Source organism: Ochotona curzoniae, unplaced genomic scaffold, assembly GCF_017591425.1.
Source record: "Ochotona curzoniae isolate NIBS_2020 unplaced genomic scaffold, NIBS_Ocur_1.0 contig_3520, whole genome shotgun sequence".
Taxonomy (NCBI): domain Eukaryota; kingdom Metazoa; phylum Chordata; class Mammalia; order Lagomorpha; family Ochotonidae; genus Ochotona; species Ochotona curzoniae.
In genome coordinates, this window is record NW_024465894.1 from 17,073,348 (window position 1) to 17,091,116 (window position 17,769).

The 17,769-nt window shown below is 48.2% G+C and overlaps 1 protein-coding gene across 2 annotated transcripts; it reads left to right on the top strand.

Moving 5' to 3' along the window:
* The first annotated feature begins 1,956 nt into the window (after positions 1–1,956).
* Positions 1,957–12,654, top strand: LOC121157441 (signal-regulatory protein beta-1-like). 2 transcript variants are annotated; one of them, XM_040981713.1, is made up of 6 exons: positions 1,957–2,076; positions 5,738–6,097; positions 8,063–8,380; positions 8,877–9,209; positions 11,422–11,533; positions 11,986–12,654. In XM_040981713.1, the coding sequence occupies exons 1-6, from the start codon at positions 2,004–2,006 to the stop codon at positions 12,023–12,025; spliced, it is 1,236 nt and encodes a 411-aa protein (XP_040837647.1). In that variant the 5' UTR covers positions 1,957–2,003; the 3' UTR covers positions 12,026–12,654. The 2 variants fall into 2 exon arrangements, with proteins under 2 accessions (XP_040837647.1, XP_040837648.1); XM_040981714.1 differs by lacking the exons at positions 11,422–11,533; positions 11,986–12,654 and having other exon boundaries at positions 5,741–6,097; positions 8,877–10,481.
* Positions 12,655–17,769: the final 5,115 nt, after the last annotated feature.

Sequence of the window (17,769 nt, forward strand, 5' to 3'; positions counted from 1 at the left end):
TGGGGTCCCCAAGATCCAACTCTGTAGAAGGACATCCAACCCTAGAAGGTCAGCGAGCACAGAATTATAATTGATTGGACAACATTTGCATGAGAACCACCGAATGGATACCTTTTGTATAACTGATTGCTTGTCATTTGTATAGGAACAACAATGTGTACCATTCTATAACTAAATGGATATCATTTATATGAGAGCAGTTGAGTGGATAGCATGTGAATGAGAATACTCGGTGGAATATACAAAGCAAAAGGAGTTCCAAACAAAAGTATAGAAACATTTGATGGGTTTTGTTGATGAGCTCAATAACTCCTCCCTTATCCCATAAGACCCTCAGTGTATAAAGTCTGATGCTCCTGATCAACTTTGGCTATTGACCATCAGTCAGTAGTCCACGCGAGTTATTATTGGCTCTGCACCAAGTCCATCGCTGCAGGACAGCAACACAACTCCTCAGCTGACCTTGGGTCTCCATACTTGGTTGTGGCCCCTCTGCTTTTGTTTTCCTGGGTCAGGGAATCTTGATGCTTCTCCCAGAGACCATGGGCCGGGACGTCCTGCCCACCCACACGGGAAGTCTGCATTGAATTTCCGTTTTCACAGCCCATGTAGGCATTTGGAGAGTACCAACTGATGGGAGTTCTGTGTCTTTCAAATACAACCATCAATCATGATATAAAGGGATTCGTGATTTACTGTTCTTGGGCTAAACTGGTTTCTAAGTTGGCATAATTCAATTTTTCTGTTTGTTGTATTGGGAATGCTGCTCTCTTTCTCTCAAAACAATAAACTGAGGCAGCCCCTCCGCTTACAGACTGCATCCGCTTCTCACCCCTCCATGGCTGTGACGGTGCCTCTCACCATATACACCCAGTTCCCATGAGATACTTGTCCCAAGCAGGGCAACTGCAGTATGTCCAGCTGAATGTAGGGAGCCTCAGGATCCTCTCCAGGGTCTGTGGTCTCAAAAAAGGAGCTCAGGCCCGTAGGCTGCCCTGCTTCCTGTCCCGCAGAGGATGGCGACCAATTGCAGCTTGCACTTGTGCCTGCACGATAGAGTCATGACCGCAACAAGCTGGCGCTTCCTAGGGGCCCGTATGGATCACGGGTCACTTGAACCTGTACCAATTTGTTTCAAAACTACCTAATCAAGAAGGTCCTGCTGAGACTACCAAAAATGGAGAAGGAAATGGAAACAAGCTCCCTCCAGAGATAAGTGAAAAAGATGGAATTGGAACCTGCACAACCAGATTTCCTAGACCGGAAACCTCGCCTGGGCCCAGCGCCATGGCCCAGTGGCTAAATCCTCATCTTGCAAGCACCGGTTCATGTCCTGGCTGTTCCACTTGCTATCCAGCTCCCTGCTTGTAGCCTGGGAAATCAGTGGAAGATGGCTTGTGGCAGGTGTGAACGAGATTATGTCAGACAAGTGTAGGATAGCTATATTAAGGAGTCTTTTTTTTTCTTATTTTAACATTTATTTCATTTTTATTGGAAAGGCAGATATACAGAGAGGAGGAGAGACAGAAAAGAAGATCTTCCATCCTTTGATTCACTCCCTAAGTGACTGCAATGGCTGATGCTATGCCGATCCGAAGCTGGGAACCAGGACCTTCTTCCAGGTCTCCCACACAGGTGCAGGGTGCCAAGGCTTTGGGCTGTCCTCCACTGCTTTCCCAGGCCACAAGCAGGGAGCTGGATGGGAAGCCGGGCTGCCTGGATTAGAACCGGCGCCCAGATGGGATCCCAGAGCATGCAAGACGAGGACTTTAACCGATGCTAGGCCACCACCCCGGACCCTATTTTGACAATCTTTCCATAGTTGACTAGGGCACCAAGGGTCAAGGGCTACAGGACAGCTTGTAGCCATGTAGCCGGAAGTTGATATCTGTTGGGGCCACTTCCTCTTGTGTAGCAGGCACAGCACCTCTTCCCTCTGCAGAGTAGCCCAGGATCCCTGCCATCACAGACATTTGGATGAGACAGCCTCTGTAGTCTGCGTCATGCCTGCCCCTGCCTCCCAGCTCCATCTTCCTCATGCTTTCCTGCTGCTGATTCTGCTGCTGGAGCTGACAGGTGAGTCCTGCTAGGGAGCACATGATTCACGCTAGTGCCCATGGACTTCTGGGGACACCAGACAGATAGCATGGTGAAAGGCCATGAGTGGGCATTGCTGAGGACAGAGAAAGGGGGACTGGAGCATGTGTATATATATGTATATATGTATATATGTATATATGTATATATGTATATATGTATATATGTATATATGTATATGTATGTTGGCAGAACCGTTTCAAAAGGGTGTTTGTTCCAATCCTTGCAAGGCATGAGGGTTCAAGTTGCCATGCCAGCTGTCCATGGCCAGAGTGAGCTCAGAGCCAGCTGCCAGCACTGCCTGGCTTCCAGCCAGGGCTTTGCTTTCTGCAGCCTGGGTAGCCCCTGCTCACAGCTCCCACATACCCTTCCTCTCCTGTGCCGTGGTGCTGACCCCAGAGTGCTGGCTATTCCCCACCTGGGGCTTGCTGTGATGCCACCCCCTCCCCCAGGGCTGAGAGAGCAGGAGTCTAGCTTCACAGAGTGTCCCTGTGACACACGCTGCATGAAGGCCGGTGGCAGGGGCTCTGTGGTGGGGCTCTTCTGGCAGGACAGGCTTAGTCTTCAGCACTCCATGTGCTCACAGCCTCCCTGAGTGCTAGCTCTTAGTATCATCTCCTGTATGCCCATGGGGAAACTTAGGCAAAATGAGGAACAAGCTCAGGGTCTCCGCCCTCTGTCAGTAGAGCAGCCAACATTCAAACACAGGCTGAAGAGGCTCCAGGCTTCATCCTTTGATGTAATTTTTAAAAAGACATGTTTATTTTTATTGGAAAGGCTGACTGGATTTACGGAGAGGAGAGAAGGAGAGACAAGATCTCCCATCCTCTGGTTCACTCCCCACATGACCACAAGCTTGATCTGAGCTGACCCAAAGCCACGAGCCAGGATCTTCTTCTGGGTCTCCCATGTGGGTGCAGAATCCCAAGGTTTTGGGTCCTCTGCTGCTTTCCAAGGCCACAAGCAGGGAGCTGGATGGGTAGTGGTGCAGCCAGGACATGAACCAGGGCCCATATCAGATCCTGGTACATGCATGTTGAGGATGTAGCCAGTTGAGCCAGCACACTAGGCCCCAGACATTCATCCTTTTAACCTTACTGTGCTGGCAGCCCCCCCCTGGCAGACTGATTTAGAAAAAAAAAAGTTTAGAAGAGAGGCACACTGAGGAATGACTAAGACCCACATCCACTTGGAGAAAATCAGACTTAAAACTCTGCCGAGGGTACTGGTTAGTGTGTGCCCAATAGTATCCTGTGCTTTTATCATCAAAACCACCTGGTGTGCTAGCATGGCGGCCACACATAACATGTGAAACTCCTCTGTGTATGCGTGTGAATGCAGGTGTATGAAAGACGTGAGTGTGCGCACGCAAGGATGCATGCACACAGACAAGATTTTCAAAACACTTGTTTCTGCTGCTGTCTGCACGAACAGCCTATTACACAGATGTGTGGTTTTCCTGTCACCCTGCCCACTTCTCTATCCTTCCTTTCCACTCCAAGCTCCTCAGGTGAGCCAAGATCTCTGCTGGTGAAATGAATTTTCTCTCAAAGCTGAATGTGTATGCCCCACAAGCCTGCAGTTTGCTCTTCTGTGCAGAGGGTGGAAGGCAGAGGGGGATACGACAGACACTCTGCTGCTGCTGTCTATGTGTGTAATTACATCTACATCAGCTCTACCTCGGTGGATGTTACACAAGGCCTCTGTGCCTACAGAGTTATAGCTTTTCTACCATTTGTTTAAAAATTTATTTTATTTATCTGAATGGCAGAGTTACAAAGGGAGAAAGAAATAAGAGAGAGAGAGACAGAGAGCCAAAAAGGAACTAGCAATCTCCTTCCCTTTTCACTGTTCAATAGACTATCTTTATTTTTTTTAAAGATTTATTTATTTTTATTGCAAAGTCAAATATGCAGAGAGGAGGAGAGACAGAGAGGAAAGTCTTCCATCCAATGATTCACTCCCCGAGTGGCCACAATAGCCGGAGCTGCGCTGATCCGAAGCTGGGAACCAGGAACTTCTTCCAGGTCTCCCACGCGGGTGCAGGGCCCACGGCCTCAGCTGTATTACAGGAGAGAGGGGCTATTGTTAAGATTTTATCTGCAAATATTATATCAAGATTCTCTCATTGCAAGATTGTTGAGGACTCCTTTGGGTGGCCTAGAAAGGAGGGACAGCACCCCTTCAGAGGTGGGGGCTGATGGCAGCTAAGAGGTTCTTGTAAGACAACAGAACGTGTTAGCCAGTCTAGGTGTGCCACGTTGTTGACTGAGTGGAATCAGTGGTTTAATGATATTAGTGACTGCATATGGGGCCCAGGCAAGTGGAACAAAATGGTGTTCATCTTATAGAGATCCATCATGAGACACCTTGAATTTTTTTTTTCCCAAAGATTCATGTTGAATGAAAAAGCAGGAGCCAGTGTTTGTGGTGTAGTCCCTTGTGGGTACTGGTTCATGTCTTAGTTGCTTTACTCCTCACCCAGTTCTCTGCTACTGACTGGAAAGACAGCAGAAGAATCTCAAGTACTTGGACCCTTGCTACCCACGTGGAAGACCTGAAGGGGGTTTTCTGCCCTGGCCATTCCAGACTTGGCTATTGTGACCACTGGGAGTTAACCAGATGTTTCCAGATGGAATATGTGTCTCTGTTTCTCCTTCTCTCTGAAACTCAGACTTTGCTGTGAATAAGTGAATCTTTAGAATAAATAAACAGGGCCCGGTGGCGCAGCCTAACGGCTGAAGTCCTCGCCTTGAACCCGCCGGCATCCCATATGGGCACCGGCAGCCCCACTTCCCATCCAGCTCCCTGCTTGTGGCCTGAGAAAGCAGCTGAGGACGGCCCAAAGCTTTGGGACCCTGCACCCGTGTGGGAGACCTGGAAGAAGTTCCTGGTTCCCGGCTTCAGATCGGCAAAGCACCGGCCGTTGCGCTCACTTGGGGAGTGAATCATCGGACGGAAGATCTTCCTCTCTGTCTCTCCTCCTCTCTGCATATCTGACTTTGTAATAAAAAAAATTCTTTAAAAAAAAAAGAATAAATAAATGAATGCATGCTAAAAATTAAGAAGCACTGACAATAATCATCTCTTTATTAGGTGTTTTATAATAAATAATAATACTTGAAAGATGTCTTTTGATTGATTTTGGAACAAATATTTTATTTATTTTAAAAAGATTTATTTATTTGCATTGCAAAGTCAGATATACAGAGAGGAGGAGCTGGAGCTGAGCCAATCCGAAGCCAGGAGCCTCCTCTGAGTTTCCCACACACGGGTACAGGGTGCTATGGCTTTGGGCTGTTCTTGACTGCTTTTCCAGGCCACCAGCAGGGAGCTAGTTGGGAAGTGGGCCTGCCAGAATTAGAACTGGCACCCATATGGGATCCCAGTGTGTGCAAGGCGAGGACTTAAGCTGCTAGGCTATTGCACCGGGCCTGGAACTCACTATTTTAACTGGAAGTTTATAGAGTTCCATTTGTCAGTTTATAAGATCTGAATATTTTAATGTATCATCCATTGTGTTGATTGTTTCACTCAATTGGAATATTTTAGGGCAAATGATCCTAAGACTGACACGCACTTCCTGATGTAGCAGGTTCCCATGAGGATGAATAGATAAGGTCTCTGTCTCCTCCCCCAGCAGGGGCAGCAGAGAAGAAGCTGCAGGTGACTCAGCCTGACAAGTCTGTGTCGGTGAAAGCTGGAGACTCCGTGACCCTGCGCTGCAGCGTAAATACCCCCTTGCAGCCCAAGGAGCTTATGAAATGGTTCAAGGGGGCTGGGCCAGGCCGGAAGAGAATCTATGACTTCAAGGGAGGCCAGTACCCCCGAGTCACAGCCCTCTCAGACCACACAAAGCAAAACAACATGGACTTTTCCATCCGCATCAGTGATGTCACCACAGCAGACACTGGCACCTACTACTGTGTGAAGTTCCGGAGAGACGGTACTGCGGAAAAGGAGCTTAAGTCTGGACCGGGCACACAGGTGTCTGTGCAAGGTGAGTGCCCCACTGGTTTTCCATTGGCGTCTGGCAGGTGGTAATAAATCCAGGTAACATCCTCCATTCTTTAAGCGGCCCTTAGGAACCAGGTATGGTATGGAAAGCTCATTGTGTCAACCTGATGTTATCTTTTCTACAGATCAGGAAATTTGGGGCTGTAGAGGCTATGCTAGCAGCTCAAGGGTTCAAGCTAGGAAATGGGTTGACATTCGTCTTTGGTCTGCAGGACTCCCTGGCCCATGCCCTCTACAGCCTGGTCCAGGCTTCCCTTCTACATGGTACATGGAGGACGTGGGCGGGGCCTGGTTTTTTTCAGCCTCAGATTCCCCTTCTGTGAAATGCTGATCACCAGGGGCTCCTTTTGGAGAATGCAAAGGATTTGGGGTCCTCTCAGGAAGTCCCCAGCACAAAGCAGGCACCCCTAAACCCAGGGTTGTTGCCAGGATGTATGTCCTGGGAAAGTCCTGGCTTCCCTTGGGTCCTCACTTCTCCACCTGTGAGATGGGGATGAGCATGGCCACCACAAAGAGCTCCAGGCATGCTTGTGTCAGAGATGGCTGTGCGTGTCATCTGCAGGCAGCATAGACTACAGCTGTAGCCCACCTGATTGGCACCTTCCAAGCCAAGGCAGGGACCCAAAGTCTCCCCATGTGGTACGCGGCATGTCCTGAACACAATCCTATCTCTCTTCCCCCAGTATGGGGAGCTTAGCTTAGAGCAGGGCCAGGGGTTTCAGCCAGCTCATGTGGCCTTGGGCAGTCACTCCCCAGGCCTCAGGTGGTCAGGGGTTGGGCAGGCTGGGCTGACTCCACCTCTGCTGCTCTTTAGAATCCCAAACTCAGGCAAGCTGAGGGCTTGGACAACTGAAATTTTAATTATTCTATAAAGTTCTAGAAAAGAGCCAGGACCTCAAAGCAGAGGCCACAGAGGAGAAGCAGGGATCCACCCACACAGAGGTAGTCCCTTGGGCTGAGCCTGAGAACAGCTATAGGGCATGGATGCTTCAGGATAGTAGGAGCCTGGGCAGCCCTGGTGAGGCCCCGAGGTCTGGCAGGGACCCCTCCCACACACAGCCTGAACATGCCTGCTGACATCCAGCCTCAGTGTCTGAAACCTGCTTGTGTCTAATCAGCAGGAGCCTAACAGGTTCCACCTGAAGCCACAGACCTGCTCTCTGCACAGCACACAATGCCCTGCAGGATCTGGCCCCATGCCTGGCACTAGCACACCGGAGGCACCTTGATCTTGCTGGGGCTTTGCAAGTTCTGTTGCCAGGTGTAAGGATCTTTTAGGGAAGAAGGCGAGACCTCCCTGGGCAGTTCCTTCTCCTGTTTGTATTCAGGTTCTGTGGCTGCTGCACAGGCCACAGTTGAGACTCCTCTCAGAGCTTTTGTCTGTGACCCTGCCTTCTGTCTCCAACATGAATACTCACGCAGCCTCACAACCAGGAATGACTAGAGCCCCTGTGCACCACAAGTGTTCACTGTTTTATTTTATTTTATTTTTATTGGAAAGGCAGATTTGCAGAGAAGAAAAAAGAGACAGAATGAAAGATCTTTTATCCACTGGGTTGATTCCCAGCTGGCCACAATAGTTCCAGCCATTTGGCAGCAGTGCTGAGCCACTACCCCACAGGCGCTTCTGGAAACACCTTCCCTGAAGTGTGTAAAGTTTCTGGGGGGAGTCAGCTGGGAAGAGTGATCAGAGAGAGAGAGAGAGAGAGAGAGAGAGAGAGAGAGAGCGAGCTCGGGAGTCAAGCCTTGCAAGGAAGGACTTGGACTCAGACTCGGAGTCCACTTGTGCTTCCTGCACCCTACTCATGGTCAGACCTCCAGCCTCCATGAATGAAGATGAAGGCCTGCTGCCCAGCACGATTACATAGACATGACATTCGTGTCACTGGCCTGAGGCTGCTACAGTCATCACAATTCTGTTTCCTCTGTGTGAATGTTCCTTTTGTAGCCAAGCCCTCCAACCCTGAGGTGTCTGGTCCTGCGGTGAGGGCAGCCCCTGAGCAGACCGTGAGCTTCACCTGCAAGTCCCATGGCTTCTCACCCCGCAACATCAGCCTGAGATGGTTCAAGAATGGCAATGAGCTCTCTGCCTTCCAGACCAGCGTGGAGTCTATGGGAAACAGCGGCTCCTACAACGTCTCCAGCATCGCCCAGGTGGTCTTGGACCCTGGGGACGTGCACTCACAGGTCATCTGTGAGGTGGCCCACGTCACGCTGCAGGGGAGGCCTCTTCGTGGGACTGCCAACTTGTCTGACATCATCCGAGGTAGATATCATGTCCTCTGCCGTGCTTATTCCTGGCTTCCTGCTAGTTTGCTTGGGGCCTAAGATCCTGCATCCAATTCCCCATAGTCCTATCCACTGACCTTGCAGCTGAGGTGCTGGTCACTTCCTGTCCTCTTAGTGACAGCTGCCATTGAACACCTGCCATGTGCCAAGCACTATGCAGGTGACTCCACTCATCCTACTGATAGCAGAGTGTTCTAGCAGAGCAGCTGTGTGGGTCAAGCCCCTGTGCTTGGTGATATCCCTGCAGGAGCTGCTCTACCTACATCTGGTGTTTGGGCTTGTTGAGTCACATAGTATCATCCTGATAGTAGCCCTCTGCACCTTCTGCACATGTTGTGATGCCATTTTTATGCCAAGTCCCTTCCTACTCGAGTGTCTGCTATATGCTTGGCCCTGGCTCAGAGGTGCTCTCACTTTGGCGGCGGGAGCCCAGTCACCAAGTCCCTCCTCCTCCAGTGTCTGTTCTGTTTCAGTTCCCCCTACCGTGAAGGTCACACAGCAGCATATAGGAACAGGGACCCAGGTGATTGTCTACTGCCACGTGGACAAGTTCTACCCCCAGCGTGTGCAGCTGACCTGGCTGGAGAATGGAAATATGTCCCGCTTGGAGACGTCCTGGACACTGGTGGAAAACAAGGATGGGACCTACAACCACACGAGCTCTCTGTTGGTAAACTCCTCTGTCCAAATGGAGGACCTGGTGCTCTCCTGCCGGGTAGAGCATGACGGGCAGCCAGCAGTTACCAGAAACTACACCCTGCAGCTCTCGGCCCAGCCCAAGGAGCCCTACACAAACCCCATCCTTGGTGAGGCTACCCCTCTAGCTGGCCTGGCTGTTTTCAAATTTTACTTGACTGTTGTCCTTTTTCAAATCATGTGAGAAGTGATAGTCTTGCTCATTATAGAGTTATCTAGAAGACTATAAATATCAAGCAGAGTTTTAAAGCCAGCTCCCTCCTCCAAATTCCATGCTCAAGAGTAACCACCACTGAGTTTGGGGCATGTCATCATGTCCTATTGCTGTTCTGGCATCAGCAGATGGGAGAGGACCCGATGCGAGTGACAGGCGTTTCCTGGAGAAGCAGCAAAGAGGCCCACTCTGCTCTCCTGCCACAGGCATCTCTCAGAGCTTTGTAGAATCTTCCATGCAAACCTTGGGTCTCCAGAAATCTTTTCAGAAGTTGGAAAATGTAGGAAGCAGTTTTCATAGTAGCTCAAAGCTCTATATTGTATTCCTTTCCTGTTGAGCGATTGATGATAGATTTGTGCTTTTTGAGGAATTTTTGGTTTATTATATCAAACTTGTCTATTTCTGTAGGCTAACTGATCCCAGCAACCCCTATTATTTTTCCTATGTCTGTAGTGCCTGTAGTGATAGCCCCTGTTTCATTGATGGTATTGGAAATCTGTCACTTCTCTTTTTTACTTTGCTAGCTTGACTAGAATTTTTTTTTTTCATTTTTATTCAGCTTTTCAAAGGATGAGCCCTCTGTTCAGTTTCTCTGCTGCTTTCAATTTCATTGGTTTTCTGTTCTTTCATTTTCCCCCTTTTCCTTCCTTATTGGGGTTCTTTGCTTCTCTCTGCCCATTTTCTTAAGGGAGAGACTTTCCCACATTTTCTTGTGTTGCCTTCTGCAGCTGGGGCCTGGGAGTTGGGTTTGGTGTTGGTGTTGGGTCCTATGGAGTCTGATTGTGTTGTCATTTTCCAGGCCTCAGGTCCCTGCCTGTCTGCTTTTCTCCTTCAACTTTGAAATCCCCTTCTGCAGGCTCCTTGTAGCATTTCTAGGATTCATAGCTGCCATTACCAGGAAATTGTGAGGAGGAATGAGTCTGCCCCACTTGACTGACTTGTGTCTGCTTTTCAGTCTCTGTTCACCTGTAGAGCCCAGAGCTTCCTGCGAGCTTTCAGCTTCCTGACATCCTTGCTGACACTGGGGCTGGATATTTGTGTGGGCAGCAGCTACATGTTCCTGCCACACCAGCATTTGCATAGGTTACCCCAGTCATCACAATCCCAGGTTCCATGGGGATATGTATTTTGATTGCCCAGGCTTGAGTTTTTCAGGTACTCTACAATGTTTCTGGGTGAGTTGACTTCTTTCTATTAGTACAGAATAATCCAGTCTTATTTGTCAGTGGAGACAGTATTCTTCATATTTTTTTTTAATTCTTTGTTTATTTGAAAGGTAGAGTGACAGAAGGAGAGAGAGAGAAAGAAATCTCCTATCTGTGGGTTCAGTCCACAAATAATGTAATAGTATGAGCTAGGCCAGAGTAAAACTAGGAACTCTATCCAGGTTTCCCACATGGATAGCAGGGTTCCAAGTACTTGGGCCACTAGCTGCTGCATTCCTTGGCTTATTAACAGAGTGCTGGAGTGGAAGTGGATCTGCTGGAACTTGAGCCAACACTCAGATGGAAAGTCAGCATTGCGTGTGATGGCTTACTAATTTGCTGCACCACGACAATGACTCCATAAAAAAGGCCCAGAGCCTCCTAAAACTTTGGTTCTTTTATGTTTTTTAAGGATCCCATCTTGCTGTGATCCCATCCTCACTCCACAGGCATGCTCTGTTGACAGCTGCACCTGCAGCCCTGAAAGGTTAGGTTGGCCTGGGTCCAAGGGACCAGATTATGTGGCTTGCCATAAGGTAGAGCAATGCTGGGCTCCCCCGGCTCAGACCACAGATTGTAAGACCTTCTCTAAGCTCTCTTGGCCCCAATTTCCTCAACAGAAGGGGGAATAATAATCCATTCACTCCAGTGTTGTGAGAATAGAAAGCCAGGTGCCACCTGTGGGTATCATGTTACTGAGTGCACTGTCTATCCTTCTCTCAGTGGGGGACAGCCTAGCAGGCAGAGGCACAGGTGACAGGGCATGAGGACCCCTTTACCTGGGTTTCTACCTTGGGCTTCAGCCAGGTCAGGACGCAGGTGTCAGAGCACTGACAGGGCCAGGCTTCCTCAGATGAACTCATGGGGGCCTCTCTAATGGCTGCTCCTGTCTCTGATCTGCAGCTCCATATTCTCCTCCTACTTCACTCCTCGTAATTGTCCTCCTCGGCCCCAAGGCGCTGCTGGCAGTCGGTGTCTCTGTCATCCTTGTCTTCAAAAAGCAGAAGACCTCAAAGTAAGTTGTGTATGCTGGGGGGAGGGCAGGGTCAGCAGGCCAGGCCAGGTCATCTGTTCTGCAAATGTCAGGGCCAGCCAGGTCTACACAAGATGGCCACTGTTCCTCGGACACCTTGGGAATTGATGAGGTGCTCAGCTTCCAAGAAATGCGGGGATGGAGTTATGTCAGAGGTGGGCTAGATCAAGGGTTTACAAAGGGTGTGCACTGCAGAGGCCCAGTGATCCCACAGAGGAAGGAGGAACACTTAGTTCTCTCGCAGGCTGCTGTTTCATTAACTGGACTCTGGGGTGAGAGGAGTGCCCAGTTTAGAGCAGTGTCAGGAATCCCCAGGCCCACTGATCTGAGCAGAAGTGACAGGGATGGGGTGGAGGTGCTGGGGTTGAAAGCGGAGGGGCCAGAGGCATGTCTCAGCGGCTGCCATTAGTCACTGTCCTCTCCACTCCCAACAGGCACCCCAGGAGAGCAGCCCCCGGGACATTGCAGAAGTAGCAGACAATTCTTGAAGATGAACAGTGATCCATATGGCTACGTTTCCTCTCAGTTCCTTCTGTCCTCCCTGCCTCAAGGAAACCTGTTCTGAGGGGTTCAGCCCTAGAGAAGGAATCCTCGAGAAGCTTCTATAAACTCTGATCGCTTCCCTTCCTGTGACGTCCACCTACCCATGGCTCCTGCTCCTCCTTCCTGGCCTCCTGGACAGCTGGGTCTGCATTTGTGGTCCTGGCAAGGGCCAAGATACTTGGCTCTGGGCCCTGGCTCTTGGCACCTCCTCAGGAGCTGAGCAAAAAGGCTGTTCTAAACTATCAGAACAACTCTCGTCATCTTGGTCTTGGTCTTGAGCCACAGGTTCTAGCCAACCCTCTCTAGAGCTAGTCCCTCTGGGGCCATGTTTGGTGCAGCAGGAAAGATGCGGCTGGGGATGTAGGCATGCCTAGTCAGAGTGCCAGGTTCAAGCTCTGATTACAGCTTCCTGTGGCTGTGTTCCCTGGGGGACAGTAGGTGATGGCTCAGGTACTGAGTCCTTGCCACTCCGCAAGGGAGACCAGATAGTTCTGTTGCCTAGCTTAGGCCTGGCCCAGCTTGGATTCTGTGGGCTTTGGGGGAGTAAACCAGCAGATGGAAGCTCCATCTCTCTCTTTCTCTATTTCTCTCCTTTTCTCCCCCAACCCCTTCCCCATCATCCTTCCTTCTCCCACTTTTCCATTCTCTCTTCCCTCTCCTCTGTAACTCTGCCATTCAAATAAAGAATTTTTGAAAATATATTAAAAATTTAAAAATAGATATGCCAAAACCCGGTGATGAGATGGTGATACTTAACAATTGACAGAATAGGAAAAAAAAAACCTAATTTTTAATGCTGCCAATTTCTATGTAAAAATACTCTCCAAGTGGCTAATTTCAGGCTACCAACAGTTTACCACCAGATCACAAAACTCCAGAAACTTCACCAATCATCTTTGTTGAGCCAGGGCAAGCCCATTCCTGCGTATAGAAGGCTACTTCTAGTATCAATCCACAGTGTTGCATGGGCCCAACAGCATCCCCTGTGCTGCACCATCGCTGGAACCTCTGACTTACTTCCCTCCACACTTCTGGGTGGCTTGTGGCAATGGGTGTCAGGTGAAATCTGACATTTATTCATAAATAAATGATCCCAGCTTCTCCCCATCATGTTGGAATGGCTCAGTCCTTTCCTCTCTCCCTCGGAGCATCTGCACAGGGTCGCGCACATCCCGTAAGCCACCTTATGGAAAATACCAGGCACCTCCCACTCCACACTCCAGTTCCTCTTGACTGGCTTCACTTCTGTGGCAATCACATCCAGCCTGGGTAGTCCCTACTTTGCATTGTGAGGCAGGATTGTGACAATGCTTCTCTCCACTGCAGCCCTGGGAGAATGACCTTCAGAGTCAAACAGAAGATGGAGATAGCTCTCTGGCCTGTCCAGTTTATGATGCCCAGATAATGAAGGCTTCCACACTGCAGGTCATTAATATGTAGGATATACATCAGGATTTACTCTGGTCAGGGTGCCTGGAACGGAGTAATGAAATATTAATAAAGCAAGTGTCTAGCTGGTATTCTGTATTTGGATGCATTAGTGACATCATAAGAAAAGTGCTCTGTTTCTTTACAAAGTTCTGTCTGTGGTAGTTTGTCATCATTTTGTATAAATTACAGCTCCTGAATTCTCGCCCACCTTTCTGTTCACTTCTTGCCCTTGGCACAGTCAAGATGTGACTATCCAGGCCCAGTGCGATGGCGCAGTGGTTAAGGTCCTCGCCTTGCACGCCCAGGATCCCATATGGGCACCGGTTCTAAGCCCAGTGGCCTTGCTTCCCATCTAGCTCCCTGCCTGTGGCCCAGGAAAGCAGTCGAGGATGGCCCAAAGCTTTGGGACCCTGCACCTGTGTGGGAGACCCGGAAGAGGCTCCTGGCTTAGGACCGGCATAGCATTGGCTATTGCGCTCACTTGGGGAGTGAATCATTGGACAGAAGATCTTCTTTTCTGTCTCTCCTCTCTGTATATCCACCTTTACAATAAAAATGAAATAAATCTTTAAAAAAAAAAAGATGTGACGATCCGCCAAAACTCCTTGAATGTGGCATACTATGCTGATGTCTCTTCTGCTGAAACATTTTCACTCACATTCACATCCCTACTTTTTCCTTTAGCTTGGGATGTTCTCCTTTACCAAGACCCTCCAGTGTTGGGAAACTGAAGCAGCATCAAGTCCCCATGACCCAAGGCAGCTGCTGACTTGCCTTCGACTTCACCTTTACTCTGTTCCAACATCACTTCCCGTATTACACCTCCTCCTTGCTTTACTGCAGTTTTACCTCCATTGTCAAATCCTCTTCTCCATGATTCATTTCTGTGAAGTGTCATGTGCATACAGCTCTGGGAAAGGAGACCTCATGGCTACAGGTCTTGTGTATAAACAAATATTTGCAGGGACCCATCACCAGCAGACTTTGTGAGAAGTGACCTAACTGGTCATTGGTCAAGAGGCACACTTGTTGTTTGTGAACTGATTTGTACCATGACTGAAGAGCTGGCCCAGAAGATTGAGCCTCATGGCAGCTTTTACTTTGCTCACACTGCATGTCAAGTTTCCTTCTAGTAAAAGTGTGATAGTGACTGAAGCTGGAGGCATGTGCTGTGGGATTCGTGTGATTCAAGGGAAACTGGAATTCATGCACATTAACACCAGTGTGAGAACTGCCCGAGTGTGTTTGTTTTCCTTTTTCAGTTCTCACAGGGAAGTGACTGTGTACAGACAGAGCCAGGAGAGTGAGGATCAAACAGGAGGCCATTGACTTTCCCTTAATAAATGAATGACTGCCTCATTGAGAACATTAGTGTCTCTTACATGTCACAGCTCTCTTTTTTCTCCATGGTGACATTTTATTGGCATATGACAGTTTACAATGGTCCCTGTGAAATTATACCTTATACTGTGTAAGAATCATTTAGCCATCTGCATGCATTCTTATTGCCTGATATTTCCCCCCTCAAGTTACAATTTAATTCCCAGCACTGATGTTAACAGTAACAGATGGAATAAAGCAGTTCCTTGACGTAGACTGCAATTGGAAAATCATACTTTGTCTTCTATATTAATATGTCTTTTCTTCAATCACTCAGCTTTTGTACTCTCAAGCTCTGTTCTTAAAGCTTAGTCTCTCTGTGTTTAAAAACACTCATCAAAAATTCAATATCTCAGGAAAATAAGGAAGTTTCCTGCTTAAAAAAAAAGCCAAAAGCAAGTGCACTTCGGTTGAAACATGTTGAAAGGGCACGGGAGCCAACTGCAAGAACTCCCAGTGGTTAAAACTTGGAACAGCAAAAATAAATAAAGCAGTATTGGATTATAACGCCACGTAGTAAACGTACCTCTGTGAGTCCTGCTGACATAAATAAGTGAACACACAACAAACAGAAGAGAGGAGGCACGTCTCCATCCAGAGGAGTCTCAGATGATTGGGGTGCAGAGGACCCCCTAAGGAGGCTCCCCACAGATGCAGAAGTGTGGGCTTTGCAGTGACTCCCTCCCAACAGTGCAGTGTGGGAGGGGCAAGGAATGATCTCACTGCGGAGAGACCTGCAGCCAGGTGACCAGCAGTTTGCACGCACTCACAAGTCAGGCTCAGCAGTTGGAAGTCAACACCCACAGGCAAAAGTCAGCATGGAGCTCCACAGCCAGAATCGTGTCACTGAGCCTTGATGGGAGGGAAGGGATGATTCTCCTGTGTTACCTCCACCCTCTGAACACCAGAACCCCAGCCCAATCCTGAGAAAAAGAACAGACGAATTTCCACAAGCACATAAAAGTCAACTTTTTTTTTAGATTCATGTTAGTGTAAGTGAGAATGTATATTATTTGTCTTCTGTGCCTGGCTGATTTCTCTTATAATGTCCCTAGGTTAGTCCATGATGTTGCAAATAAAAGAATTCTCTGCTTTTTGAACAATGGATAGTATTCCATCTTGTAACCATAGCAGTTTGTTTTTCAGCCATTTTCTGATTGTTTCATGGGGGCCTTGCACCCACATGGGAGACCCAGAAGAAGCTCCTGGCTCCAGCCCAGCTCTGGCCACTGCGGCCACTTGGGGAGAGAATCATCAGATAGAAGATCTTCCTCTCTGTATATCTGATTTTCTTCTCTCTCTCTCTCTCTCTCTCTCTCTCTCTCTCTCTTTCTACACACACACACACACACACACACACACACAGGCAGAAAGAGGGAGACAGAGAGATCATCCAGCTGCTGGTTCATTGCCCAGATGTCTGCAAATTATGTAATATGCCATCTTCAAGTGACATCTCAGGGAACAGAATAAATCTGAGGCATCACAATAAATTCCACTTCATACGAATAAGTAAACAAACCATATTGTCTACAAGTTATTTTGTTTCTGATTGCCAGTTAAATAGTTTTAATCCCACAAGGAAGGAAGCCAAACATGGAAGCCAACACATACACCGAGCATCTCAGTCTAAGCTTGTCCATATAGACAGATGAGATAAATTACAACGTAGGGCTGACAAGTGCTGAGGGAGCTTTTTAAATTAAACTTTTACAAGTATTATCTTCATCTTGCACACTGACATCGTCATATATATAGAGCAAAGTCTGAGCTTTTATATTTGTGTTTATTCTTCATTTAACTTTCTGAAACATCACTCTAGTGGAATAGTAAAACAGAAACAATAGTAAGTAGTGAGCATATCGTGGTTATAGTCCTGTAAGCAACACACACATTACAGGAGTCAGAGAAAGAAAAGACGCAGAGAATCCAATGGAAAAAGAATGGCCTAAAACTCCATAAACCTGAGGAGAGAAATGGGCATGCATGCTCAAGAAAGGATTCCAACTAAGATAACCTAAAATGATCTACACCGACATAGAGTCACATCTCAAAACTGACACTTTTGGATCACTTGACAAGTCATACATCTACATTTCATTAGAATCCGTTTCTGGAAATTTAGTTCTTTGCATAAGCCATGTTTCCCTGCTTCTCTGTATGTCTTGGATCTTCTGCGTGGACTTGGACTTTGAAAACAAAGCAGCCTTGCCTCGTCTCCTTTACTGCTTTTCTCCAGCCAGGCTGGCGCGGGTCCCCAGGCCTCCTCTGACTCTTTTTCTGTGGTTATATCCTCTCAGAACCCACGCACTAGTGAGCCTCTCTGAAATTCTATTTTTCACTCAGGAGCTCCCTCTGGTGGTACGTCTTCAGTGTTGCGGGCTCTGTGTGACTATAGTTATCTGTGATACTGCAGTGCCACCTCGTGGTTCGATGTAATACTGCAGATTATGGCCCTAGTCGGAGCCATTACTGAGCATTTTTTATTTACAGAGGTCACAAACCTAGCCTCCACTTTTGTCCGTGTTTGGATTTAGGCAAGACGTAAAGCAACCATCTAGGAAGCATCTCCAAAAGTCAGAACACTGGGCAGATGTTACACCTTTCCCACTCCCCAGAGAGAAGCCAGGACTTGGAGATTCCCCCCAGTTATTCTGCTCTCTGCTAGGAAGTGTCGCTGTAACAACTGCAAGGCAGTGTTTTTTATTGCACCCCTAATGTGATTGATTTTGAATGCATGGTGAGCAGGAACCTTATCCCTGCTTTCTGGGTGTCTCTGTGTACAAAGGCATGAGGATTAACTACTACCAACACAAACAAGGTCAGCTTCATCCTCCAAACCAAATGAAAAGTTTTATGGCAGG

Coding starts and splice junctions, on each gene's coding strand:
- LOC121157441 (XM_040981713.1), top strand. CDS start 2,004: ATGCCTGCCCCTGCCTCCCAGCTCCATCTTCCTCATGCTTTCCTGCTG. Junction 2,077..5,737: donor TCTGCTGCTGGAGCTGACAG/GTGAGTCCTGCT, acceptor CTCCTCCCCCAG/CAGGGGCAGCAGAGAAGAAG. Junction 6,098..8,062: donor CACACAGGTGTCTGTGCAAG/GTGAGTGCCCCA, acceptor TTCCTTTTGTAG/CCAAGCCCTCCAACCCTGAG.